The sequence below is a fragment of the Neurospora tetrasperma genome (genome assembly GCF_000213175.1).
Source record: "Neurospora tetrasperma FGSC 2508 unplaced genomic scaffold NEUTE1scaffold_4, whole genome shotgun sequence".
NCBI classification, from domain to species: Eukaryota; Fungi; Ascomycota; class Sordariomycetes; order Sordariales; family Sordariaceae; genus Neurospora; species Neurospora tetrasperma.
In genome coordinates, this window is record NW_009799102.1 from 2,077,868 (window position 1) to 2,090,402 (window position 12,535).

General features: G+C 48.7%; 3 protein-coding genes across 3 annotated transcripts; 2 read left to right on the forward strand and 1 right to left on the reverse strand.

The window, feature by feature from the left end:
• Positions 1–2,480: 2,480 nt before the first annotated feature.
• NEUTE1DRAFT_95326 (uncharacterized protein) lies at positions 2,481–3,026 on the forward strand (the record flags this gene model as incomplete). Its single annotated transcript, XM_009853911.1, has 2 exons — positions 2,481–2,503; positions 2,768–3,026. One exon carries the CDS (start codon positions 2,789–2,791, stop codon positions 3,017–3,019), a length of 231 nt encoding a protein of 76 aa, XP_009852213.1.
• Positions 3,027–3,954: 928 nt separating this feature from the next.
• NEUTE1DRAFT_95327 (uncharacterized protein) lies at positions 3,955–4,115 on the forward strand (the record flags this gene model as incomplete). The annotated part of the gene is made up of 1 exon (XM_009853912.1): positions 3,955–4,115. A coding segment is annotated over one exon (161 nt), but the record flags the coding sequence as incomplete, so codon positions are not given.
• Positions 4,116–8,490: 4,375 nt separating this feature from the next.
• Positions 8,491–8,988, reverse strand: NEUTE1DRAFT_101907 (uncharacterized protein; the record flags this gene model as incomplete). The annotated part of the gene is made up of 3 exons (XM_009853913.1): positions 8,491–8,520; positions 8,606–8,768; positions 8,864–8,988. 3 exons carry the CDS (start codon positions 8,986–8,988, stop codon positions 8,491–8,493), a joined length of 318 nt encoding a protein of 105 aa, XP_009852215.1.
• Between the last annotated feature and the right edge of the window lie 3,547 nt (positions 8,989–12,535).

The following is a 12,535-nucleotide window of genomic DNA, read 5'->3' on the forward strand; positions in this document are numbered from 1 at the left end:
GATACGCTCTAGCCTATCCGCTAGTAATAGGCGCGGTCTTATATAAAATACTACTATAATTATAGTATTATAACTACTAATTAATTTAAGTTATTGTACGCCGAGTTTAAATACGTACTTAATAATTTATATACCTTACTTTACAATATATTCGATAAGATACGTATCCTTATTAAAAAGAAGTAAAAGAATTACAATAATAAAGTAGCGCGCAAGAGCTTCACTTTAAGGGATAATTATAAATATAACCCTTTATTAATAGCCGTTATAGAGAAGGTTTTATAGAAAGCGCTTACCCTTATTCAAAATTAATATAATTGGGCTAGGATATATCTTATAGGTAAAGTTTAAATTACTTTCTATACGTACAGTTATTCTTAATAGCTTAAATTACCTTATTATTATGTATTAGCAGTTTGTATAGAGTATAAGCGTAATAATAATAGGGTAAAAAGGGTAGTAGTCTAAGAGCTACTCGTTTTGGAGGATATTGACTAATATTAGTATTTACTTAGGGATTTAGTAATTTCCTATCCCTCTTTACCCTATAATATTAGAAGCTATTTATTAACAAAAATAGGCGGTAATTAACTCTAAACGGTATATTAGGGACTCTAAAATCCTCAAGCGAGTAAAGAAGGCTAAATAGAAAATAACAAACTTATCTCCCCGATTCACTAAACCTACTCTCTTATAAACTACCTAACTTAGTTCTACTACCTAACTTAATTCTACCCCTAGTACTAGTAGCTAGGTGGGTTAGATAGGCTACGTAATTCAATACTAACCTCCTCTTACAATTAGCTAGAAGGTGAGCCTTATTAAGAATTAGAAGGGTATAAAGCCTAACGACCGTTTACCCTCCCGCTGGGAGGAGGGACATATTATTAGAAGTTATAGCAGCCTAATAGTATTAGTAGTAGAGGTTCCCCATATTTTTAGTACTAATCTACTAATTAGTATCCCTTATGGAGTTATCTATATACCCTCATTACCCCCATCTAAGCAGCCGCTAGTACTAGAGCCAAAGCAGTAGAGTATATAATTATATATATATATATAAGGTAAATCATAAAATCATATAAATCAGAGAGCTCTAGAAAAAAAAACTATAGAAAATAAACACTCCTCTCCTCTCCACACTCTTCTCTACACCACACACGAATTTGGTGATACAGGGCACAGTTGGGCATGCCTTAGCGGTATGCGTTAACAGATTTGGCACGTACAGGCACACGAGGCCAGTCTGCATAAGAAACCCTACTTTTTTGCGGGGATTTCAATGACAGGGACCCCTACACGCCCAGCACGCACAAAATATTTGACGTGCCAGCTCCCCTGCTTCGTACTCTTACCCCAAGCGGTTAAGTAGTCTAGATATAGGGGAAGGGGGTAGTCTAGATATAACCCGCCTCGTGTACACGTATTTTCTCACCACCAGCGGACTCCATTTCACGGGCGTTTCGGGTGCATGGGAAGCTGTTAGCTCGAAAGGGTTACCGGGCATTTCGTACCGTCGGTAAGCCGCTAAGTACTGCCCGTCCCCACGCAAGCACCCAAGCGGGCGACGATGCGAGAGGGGGAGCTCGCCCAGACTCCCGCCGTCTTCTAGCGGATAAAAAATTTCAAACAAGGGAGGTTTCTTTCCACTCGTAGCGTTGCTTCGCGTTGCTTTTTGTCCATCACCGCTTGTTTGACCTTTGAGATACCTGCATATCACCGCCCTTTTGATGTGGATTTCAGGTACTGCTCAGGTCGCTAGTTGCATGAGTTGACCTGACAAAGTGGATCCTTTTTACGCAGTAAGGCTTTACCGCACATTGTTTGTCTGGTTACCGCCAGTATGGAAGTGGAATTTTTCCCTCATTCACCGGGGGGTAATGAACCCCAACGACGTCGACTTCGTCTTCGTGTCGGGTAGGTATGTACACAGTTGATGGTAAAACTGCACTACTGCAAAGGAAGTGAATGCCGTGATGGAGTTGGATTGATGACTCGGATCCGGATGTCAAAGTCAGAAGGCTCCAAAAGTCAGATTTACCAGAGGAATGGTATCTGTCTGGGATCGCTTGATACCGAGACTCCAGTGGGACTGTCCAGCTGTCAATCCCGTCGTTGTAAAATATGGTGCCAAAAAGACGCCATATGGCCGAAACCTGCGCGAGGGACCTAAGTTGCAAGGTTAAGATCTTGGAGTGCGGCTCCTATGAACGATGTGATACACAAGCGTGATGGTTTGACTGGTCACTGGGTGACTGGAAAGAAAGCCAAGACATTGCAACATGAGCGGGTTTCGATGAGCAATGTCCGTCCCCGCCATATCTCGGTAGCCTGATCAGCCTGCCAGATCTCCATTGTCATCTGGTCCTGAGATTGCCATTTGTTCCAAGATCTGAAAGTCCCGTTTTGGGCTGACTTCGTTGATGACGTCCTTGGGCTATCGAGTTGGACGGCGTACACTAGTAGGTACTTGGTCTGAGACATGGACTATCGCGTAGCACTTCTACCACCCACACTCAATGTTAGCGTTGGTTGCGCGTATCAGGCGTTGTGGTGATGTTGATCTACCTAGTGTATAGTGGAGTGCTTGGGCTCACAGCCGAACGTTAAGACGAGGTTTCTGTGGGTACACAGTAAAATGTCTTTGTTAAGGTACGTACTGTAGCCTAACAACAGTGCCCCAAAACAGGTCGATGTCAGGGGATCACAACGACCCTTTCGTTCCACCTGTGTCTTCTTCCCCAGAGCGACCCTCAAGAGACCCTACCTAACTTCCAAGTTTCTCGTAATGCCCCCAGAGACTGCTGCCCAAGCGGACAGGTTCCAGAGAGAAGAAGGTCAGCTCCCCGGTACGGAGGCAAGGAGAAAAGCCGACGACAATCGGCCGTCCACTCTTTGTCCCTGCAAGGATTCCTGTTCCCCTATGCTTATCCCCGTGTCCATCACCCCGGTTGTAAAGCATGACCTTCATTATCTGGCATCCAGTCACATTCGTTCCCGCCCCACGACTTTATTCTGAACTGTGCAATGCGGTGGTGGTGATCAGGGGAGCTCAGTCCAGACAGGGTGGTACACAAAGGGCGTGTTTGGTTCAAGCAACAGAATTTCAACCTGTTTTTGACAAGGGTAGAGGAGGGTACAAAGCGCCATCTGCAGTAAGTGGCAGGGATATTGTACCATTTTTCTTCCTTTCCTTTTTGGGAGTAACCAACAAAATGCTCTATCCTCCCTGCCCAGACGAGGGGGGATAGCAACCAACAAAGTGAGCGTTCACTATACCGGATTAGGAAGTCGACAGGGCCTCATGCAGTCTACTGCAAGCCACGTACAGGGGAGGTACAGCCAAGACCTAAGTGCAGGAAGCTTACTAGGGGGGTATAGGGGGTAAAGGAGGTCCGACGCCGGATCAATACCTCAAAATGCAGCTTGTTGGCTGACAGGGATAAATTCACCATACAAAATCTGTTTCTGTTGCTTGAACCAAACACGCCCAAAGAGAGAAATCAGATGGAACGCTCCAAGAGGAAAGGATCGATTGTATGGATCAGCGAGCAAACAACTTCTCAGGGCACTTTCCCAATAGTCTCATGAAAGATCTACCTCGGTGCTCAACGATCGGAACACGTCTAGTCAGCAATTGACCGTGCCAGAGCGGTCACGGTGTTTCCCTTCAGTTCTTTGCTGCCAACCTCACTGCGGTTCACGAAGGAAGGAGCCCACTAGGTAGTCACTGCTACTGTGCTCCACCTCCGCATTTCAACCTTGTGGGGCTCAACTTATGGAGCCAATGCAAGCAAGCAAGCCAGGGCCAGGGCCGTTGCAGTGAGGGCCAGCTGCCAGGAACGAACAGCCGATTCGACGACGGAACGATGTTCTCCCCCGCCAGGGTTGCTACTTCCGCACGACCCTGAGATGCCCTGACCCCTCACACTCTCTGTCAACTTGAAAATTGTGATGGAAGATGGAAAACCTCGATCTCGAAACCCTTGGCCAAGTCGTCCTCCTCATCCCCTAAACCCCATCAATTCCCACATCGAGAAAGTTGAATTGCTTCCACACTCCCTACCGCACGGAGGGGTTGACCCCTTTTTCTCATACAGTACTTTACCTATCTTGTACACTTTCTTGTTAGAGTATCACACAGTGAATCTTCCTTCGGTGTGGTCTTGCAAGTGAGTGTACGTACCAAATGTATGCAGCTTTGCGTTTTTGCGTTCGGCAAACAACCCGAACCATCATTTCCCCCTAACAAGAAAGGCGGAACGACAACCAAAGAAAACAGTAGGAACCGACCGACAAGGCGGAATGGAACATCAGACACGAGAAAATCGCTTGAGGAAGTGGATATGATATGTAGGTAGTATACTGGCGGTGACAAGGTGTTTCCCCTTGTTTACTCCGCCCAGCGGAACCACCAGCAGCAACTCCATCGTCCCATCGTGCAGTTCCCGTCTGGGGAAGAAGAACTTAAGAACGTTGGAATACAGGGGGAAAAGCAACCCTCCTTTCGTGTACACTACGCGAGTCCACCATTCTGGGCGTGGAGCAATGGACGACCCCTCTCGAACAGGCCGATCCCAAGAGCCTCCGGGCTACTACAATACAGCGCCGGTACTACAGGCACGGCAGGGCACCGCACCCGTACATAGTATACCTACCGGAGAATTGCCATGAGGCCAGTTACCAATCCACTACACTACGCACACCCCGCGCATCACGCAGTAAGAGCGTAGAAAGTGCAACATGGGAGAAGTGAATGGCTTGGGTGGATGGAACTGGAATGCGATGCAATCGCGATGCGAGCAGTTTGCCATCAATACTATGTACGCAGTACACTACAGTGTGTACACAATAGTCGCCCGGGTCCTTCGGTGATCGATGTGAATGGTCAGCTCGATCAACTGCTTTGCTTCTGTTTGTTGTTTGACCGGCCATGGCAGCTTCCCAGCCGGCTTCCAGCTATCATAGACTCTCTGGGCTTCTGGAAGAGGTCAAATGTGAGAGAGAAAGGAAAGAAGGGCGGGTAAGTAAAGAGAGAGAGAAAGAGAGAGGCCCATTGATGGAAAAGGCAGAGAGAATATCTTCATCCCTCCCCTCCTCTCTCCCGCCCCTTGCTCCTCGAATGTAAATCCCCTGCCTCCAGGGTCTCCTCCATGTAGTGCACTGTATCAGGAATCCCTCACTGTGTACGAAGCAAGTAATGAATGACGAAGGGGGTTTTCTTGCGTGCAGAGTTAGAAGAGTCCAGTGACTAGTGTACATAGTATGAGAGTTGTTCGCTGCAGTGGTGCTGCGGATGGGATATTGGTGTGGGTGGCAATGGCAGGGGGCCTTTAGCACCGTCACGCAATGAATGGGCAAGAAGACAGTGTGGCAGACAAGCATGCGGCCATAGGGCGTTCGCTTGTAGGCTGCAAGGCAGGCAGCCAAATGCAAGTTCCAAACCATAGCCTTCTGCCTGCTTCAGACCTCTCTGAAAAGACAAAGATCCAATATCTGTCAACCCGTAGGTTCCTTCTTCGATGGTGTAGGACGATCATTGTGTTTGTCCTTTGGTGGCTCGGTAGGATAACCGAACACGAACGGACAAGGATGAAGGACGAGCAAGTGCCTCAGCGAACGACGACTGAGTTGATTGAAAAGACAGTGTTGCTCTCGATCCGAGGCTTCAAAAGTGAATGTTGCACGGGCACGGTTGTCTAGCTTTCCCCAATCTATCACGGCACCCAGATATCGCGCGAAATAACTTCCTTCGACCAGGATTCTTGCTAGGCTTGTTTGCCTGACCTGTAAAACGGACACTCGGCTGCGCTTAAACCTGTTTTGTGAGTTGAGACATGAAATCACAAGGGAGTAGTAATCTGAAAATAATGAAAAAACGGTAGGAAACCAGACATGAGTGGAAGAGAGGTTACACGCTAGGGACGTTAGGACTCGGGACCGATGGGATCAAGGGTGCCATGTGCTCTCTCAAGATAAAGTCACACAGATACAAGGCTAGAGTTCGTCCTGGGTGCCTTGTCTTTCTTCTCGCTTGTTAGCATAACTGACTGTGTCAACCTGAGTTTTTACAGAGTGCTTATGCTACCGTGTGGCAGCATCAAACACTGCTCGAGGTTGAAACTGGCCGCCAGATGACCGGTGAGCGAAGCGGCTGACCGTGAGCGGCAAGAGAGATAACAGCGAGAGCAGCGCCGGACCGCCGGTATCCAACCAATATCACTGGTATGGAACCCTCCCGATAGTCGTCGGTCTTGCTCAGCATTACCAGAGGCGTGATCACAAAAGGGAGAATACTATAGATCTGCTGGACATATCTTGCTAGGCCTACCGTGTGTGTATCAGGAGATGACTGAAGCAAACAAACCTTCTCAGACATGGTAGGCACTGCCCAAACATGCGGGAACAGTGCCTCCTTCGGTGCTTGCCTCCGTAGACTAGTTGACCTAAAGGCGTGGAAGCCTTGTGATCCGGCGGCCGACAGACACCCAGTTACCAAGCCACCACCCCATGGCAAATATACCAGGCCGATTCGCTACCAACTGCTTGTTTAAGCCATCCCGTTCAAGTTTGCCTCTCGCCAGCTCATTTCGGCCGTGGTGACACCGACCGATGTTTGCGATATCATGTCAATGGACACTGGGACGAACGTTGGTGCTAGTGTCGACTTGACAAGCTTGTTCGGAAGTCAACACCCTTGGTTGGTAACCACTTGGCAACTGGTGGGAGCAAAACGACTGCCTGGAATGTGATGGCTGATGGATGAGCGAGCGGGTAATCCAGCAACCCGCAACCTTGGGCTTGGGTTTTGCCCTTCCCGCGCGGAGAGGAGGAGCAAACTCGGACGGGGTGGCTGTCGATTTGAACCTAATCTCACCTCTTAGTGTGTGTAAGAGCTAGAGGACACATGGTTAGCCAGTGTTGGTCATCATCTACCGCTGGTATCGCGTAGAATGATAAGAGCCTCAAGGCCATGTCCATGTTTGTGTGGACAGGTCTCGGGACCACTCACCAGTAGGCCCTTTTCCCATGGTCAGTGCCCAAACTGATGAAGGTCATGATGCCATCTCGCCATGATGGATGCTTGGCGTGCTGGGGAAGTCGGTTCGTCGGCAGCGTTATGTTATGCATCAATTATCGGAGAACCATCAACGGCCGGAGATTGCGGTTGTCTCTGGTTCTGGATCAAGGCACGAGAAAAAGCAAGGGCGACTCGTGTTGAGAGTCATGATGAGCATGGTTCGCATGGTTTGAGCAAAGAAAAAGAAAGAAAGAAGAATGAGAAGTGACGGAAAGCAAGCCAGTCAGCAACCACAAGGTGGGGTTTCACACGCTGAGCGGGAAGGCCCGTGGCGAGCGTGGTTGCCTTTCACCGTGTTCTTTTGGGGGTGCACTCTCCAGTCTCCACCACCCGACTCTCAGGGCTCCTTCCCCCAAGCACCCAACCTCACCAACCCGAGACCCACCTCCTCAACGGTCGAGCATCCATATCAACAAGCAAGGGAGAGGAAGGCGTCAGACAAACGAATGGAAGCGAACTGCATGCGAAATCCCATTCTCGTCTCTTCTCAACCTACATCTGCCGAAACATGCAATGTCCACGACAACTGCCGGCTTACCTTGAGAGACAAAAAAGCAAGACCAGTACTAGGCAGAGCAAATCCGCGGCGATATAATGCTCGCTTGACGCTGTGTCACTCCTGCTGAGGCACTTTTACCGAGTACGCAGGAGCAAGATGGGCCGTACGAGAACGAGCTTCAGTTTCCAGTCTAGAAGCATTCCCTCGCAAGCCACGTCTCAGCTATTTTCTGTCGCCTCCCTTCCTCCTCATCAGTTGTAGCCGTTGGAATGTCAACCTCGTACACAGTAGCACTGCCAACTGTGGAAAGTCTTGCAAGGTTCACTCATTCCGTAGCGTGTGACGATGATGATGATGGGTCATGAGAAACTTTTTCTTTTGTGCATTAACAGTTCCGGTATAGGGTGGGATGGAGAAATGTGAATGGAGGGCGATCCCGTCGTATTCAACTTCACAACATGCCATGTTTAGTAGGTAGTCCTATCTCTGGTAGGTAGCGGTTATCTCGGAAGCCCAAACCCCCTCCCTATATCGACTCTCCATACTCACTCTATCTTAGGTCCTATATCAAGCTATCACTCTTCGATAGTTATCATCGAACTCGTCGTCTTCGTTGCTGCCATGGATGTCTATCGCCAGCTAGCATGGTCATGTGGACGCCGATGCAGCTAGCGCTAAAAGCACGCGCGTCACGGTTACATCGAAGGGTGGTGGTGATGTTGTCTAGGTGAACACCTGCGCAGCAAATGCCGAACCTCTCCTTCTTGGCCGTTGTCTCTCTTCACGAAGCTAACTTCAACAGTAATTAGCTTGTCCCAAGTTCTGCCCGTGAGGCATACATACTACTACTGTATGCACGGCTTTCCCGAAAGGGTTTGCGATGCTTTACCAGTATTGCCAACCCGAGCACCTACCCGTCACTAGAGAAATCCTCCATGTACTTGATGGCAGCGTTCTATCAAGCTGCCCTTCCAGCCGTTCGGTGCCCTTTGCTGTCTTGGGCATTTCGAACTGGCTTGGCGTACGGGTTTCGACGCTCGGCTGGCTGCGGGTACAGTGGCACACGGGTGTTGACCTCGATCCGGTCCGGCTGGTGCCTCAGAGACACAGAAGAGGAGCTGCAGTTTGCCGCCGACCTTGAGGAGAGACAATAATGGGCAGATAATGACGCCCTCGTTGCTTTTTCCCCTACACATTCCTCCTGTGTATTAAAACTCTTTAGCATTCCACGCGACGCCAAGGCAGACGGCCATCACCTCACGGTTTCACTCTGTGAGACATACAGACGATTATCATGCAGCACAGCCGGGCCCGTGTATGCCGCTCTCTCCCGAGCCTGTCGCTTTGTCCCGTCGTATACGGGACCGCAGTGATCATCAGCACCTCCGTGGACACCCACTGAGCGCATGTTTGAAAGTCACAAATGTGTATACAAGTACGGAGTTGTGCGTATGTGCATGTGCGGAAAGGATTGTCTCCAATGGATGGGGGGATGGCGTGCATGTTCTACGCTACCTTGACTCCCCTCCTTCCTTCCTCTGTCTCTCACCAGCGGGATCAACATTTGAGCCACCAAAAAGCTGCGATCACCCGAGGGTGCATATTTGCCGTGTATCCAGAGCAAGTGTAACTGTTATCGAATATAGCCCCGAAACTGTGCACAAGTGTGTGGTGTGTGATGTAGGTGGGTAACATTCATCGCTCAACTATCGGACGCCGGCTCTGGAGGCTGGTTCACAGATACACACCCTTTCAGGCGGACAATGATATCAAGAAAAGGGACCCAAGCTAGTCCTTGAACTCCCTACTATTGTTGACTGCACCCCTCGTGCCCTCTTCATTGGCATATTGACTCCAAGTGTGGGGAGGGCTTATCACATCAACCGTTTCAGAAACGAGGTAGTGCTTTCCAATTCTCACCCACTGCGGATTGCCACTGATATTCGGCGTACACAAAACTATGCCCTCCAGCAGCCGGAACCTTTCTCCACGATAGTTGTAGGGCCTTGCTTTACCATGCCGTGGAACGATTGTGAGCCAGTCTGAATGTTTACAGTTGCAGGAAAGGCGATCCAGATTACCATTGTGTACCAGGTGATTATGTTAGGTGCCGAATTTCATTTCTTCTCTTCAACTCATCAGAAGGTCTCCATGGGGACAACCTCTTGTTAGCTGCTACTCTTGCTGCAGTGGAATCTTTGCTATGGCTATAGGTAGAGCTTATAACCTTGATACCAAATCAAAGGCTAGATTGTGACTTGATTCACAGCGGCGAAACCCAAGTTCATTAGAAGCTATCCTATCGTCACACTAAAAATGCCATCGTCAATGGCGGATGTACACAGTGATGAGACACCGACTCCTACCGGCACACAACGCTCTCAATGCTCTTCTTATTCCTTTCTGATAGGCGTTATGTGTCATGCGAGTCAGTGGTGTAGCCCCTTTCATGAAACTATGAGATTGCGAATCCCTCCTTGCAGGAACCTGGACCCTTATACTATCCCTAATACCATTGCACCTGCAGTAGCTCGATGCCATTCCCTGCTCTGTGTGCTACCTTTTTCATCTTCTGGGGTCTCCGGTTTTCCATCTTGCACCAGCTGATGTCGCAAGGGTCAGCTTACATCAGGGGGGTATGCCTGGTCACGACGTCGAAGGGTTGAGAACGTCAGGTGAAAGAGCGTATAGGTGGATGACTGTTCTGCCGGATGATAGATGGTTGCTTTCTCCAGGCTATTGTTCTCTAGAGCGCCAGGCTGGATGAGGCTCCTACTCGGTCGTGTGGTCAGTGAGAATGATGAATCACTCATACCTAGATCAGTCTGGTATGAACCGCGAAAGATGAACTGGGTGCGGTCTAAGCAAGCATTGGAGAAAAGTTGAGATGCTAAATCTCGTTCAATTGACCAGACATACTCCCCTATATCTGGACGACATGGGCAAGCAACGGTCCGGATCTACTGACACAACGTCCAATTATTTACGAAATTCCGGGTATATGTTTATAAGACAACCGCATACTCAAACTCGAACCGAACTCCCTGCTTTCTGAGCCTCTGCTATATCATTTTGTTTACCAGGCCCCAGGCGAGGCTATTAGGGGTGTCATAGGCAAGCAGGTATGTATCACTTCAATGAAACACCATAAACATGCCACCTTGGTAACACAATGAATACCAAGAATTGGACAATTGGGGGTTACTAAAACAAGAAGTGCCGAATGCTCATGATGTAGTGCAGAAACCTTGCGATACGTCGCTCTCACCGAAATATATCATATCTCACTTTAATCCGAAATCGAGTGGACAATAGGACTTGATTTTCGGTGGTAAACGAGGACATGGGCAGCTACATACATGACATCGTTGATTTTTTCATCGTTACGAATTCGCCTTCGATAAAGGTCAAGTGACCCGCCTACTATGTAAAAGCACACGTTGTGAAAAGGGGAAAGACCGAACTGAGAGTCACGACCTTCCCGTTGCGGCTTCCTACATCTCTACCTTCTTATCCAGCCAGTACAACAAAAACAACATACCGGGCAGGGTTCGGATCAGGGGGAGAGCAGATGCGGCTCTTTTCGTTTTGAGTGTCAAGCGCATGTTGAGTATATTATTCGAGCGGCTATCCGCGCCTCTTGCCGCCAGTCCATTGCCGAGGCGCCGCCATACCATGTCGCTATGCATGTGGAAGCGAAGTTGCCTCACTCTTGATCTCCTCTCGTGTGTAGGTAGGTGATCATGAGATCACAGAGCTGGGGTTGTTGCCGTCGGTATCTGAGCTACTTGAATGAGGAGCATGGAGCTATTACTATGTAACTTGAAGGATCATAAACGCAGAATCACGAAACGCCTAGGAATACTGCAAGATGAGCTGTGATGCATTGCACGCGTCAATTTGCACGCTAGAAAACGAGGAGGCTAATTCGCGCTGCGGCTGTATGTGTCACAGGAGGTTGGAAGCTATTACATGGGAATGAGGGAGTGTCCAAAGTAAACTGATGATGACCACGAAAAGTGGAGCGAGGGAGAGAAATAGCAACGGTGAAAGACGAAAAGAAAATCCATCAAAATGGAAAATGTCAGCATATCGGGTCCGAGATGTGTGAACAATGAGCAAAACCAATCTGACTCTTTCAAAGCCCACAACCGTTGTAGCCGTCAACATCAGGAAATCATCACCAAAAAAAGGTTCACATACAATATTGTTTGCTCCATTCATTCCTTTCCCAAAGACCTACCAAGCACAAGAACAACACAAGTCTCGACTACTACGGCAAAAAGGAAAAAGGTTACACGGGTGACATAACAATAACCTCGGAACTGAGCAATTGTGTCTGGTCCGCATATTTATATTTTCCTCTTCAAGTTTTGCCTTCTGCCTCCCTTATTCGTTTGTTTCTCTCAGCTTCAATCCACTCGATGCAACTGGGTTGGTTCACACTGAAGCCACATAGAAAAAAAGGAAAAAATGGAGAGAAAGAAGGCGAGAGAGAGGGGGTTTGGAAATGAGGCAGGAGCGGAATAAGTTTGTTTTGTCACTTTTTTTATGACGCCGGCGCAGGGCACTGCAGCGATCTCTGACCGTGAAATTGCAACGCGGGCTGCGAGTAGGGAAAGAGGCGAAAAGGAAACCGAATAACAAAAGCTCCGGGAATCAAAAGCCTCAGTCCCTTAAGATCTAGACTATACATCACTGCAAAATGTATGTCTACTTCATCAGGTAGACACATTGCAGTGGGCCAGAACTCAAACAACACCATTCCTTGCTGGTTACACGACATCAACTGCCCCGCGTCGTTCTCGTTATCTCTTACTGTGTAGGTACATATGAGTAGCCGTCCTACCAATAGGTCTCCCAGCAACAGCAGCATCAGTAATATCCACTAGCTACATCGTCCTACATGAGCTATCATGTCGTCTCGCGTGTTCCGGGGGGGGGGGGGGGGGGGG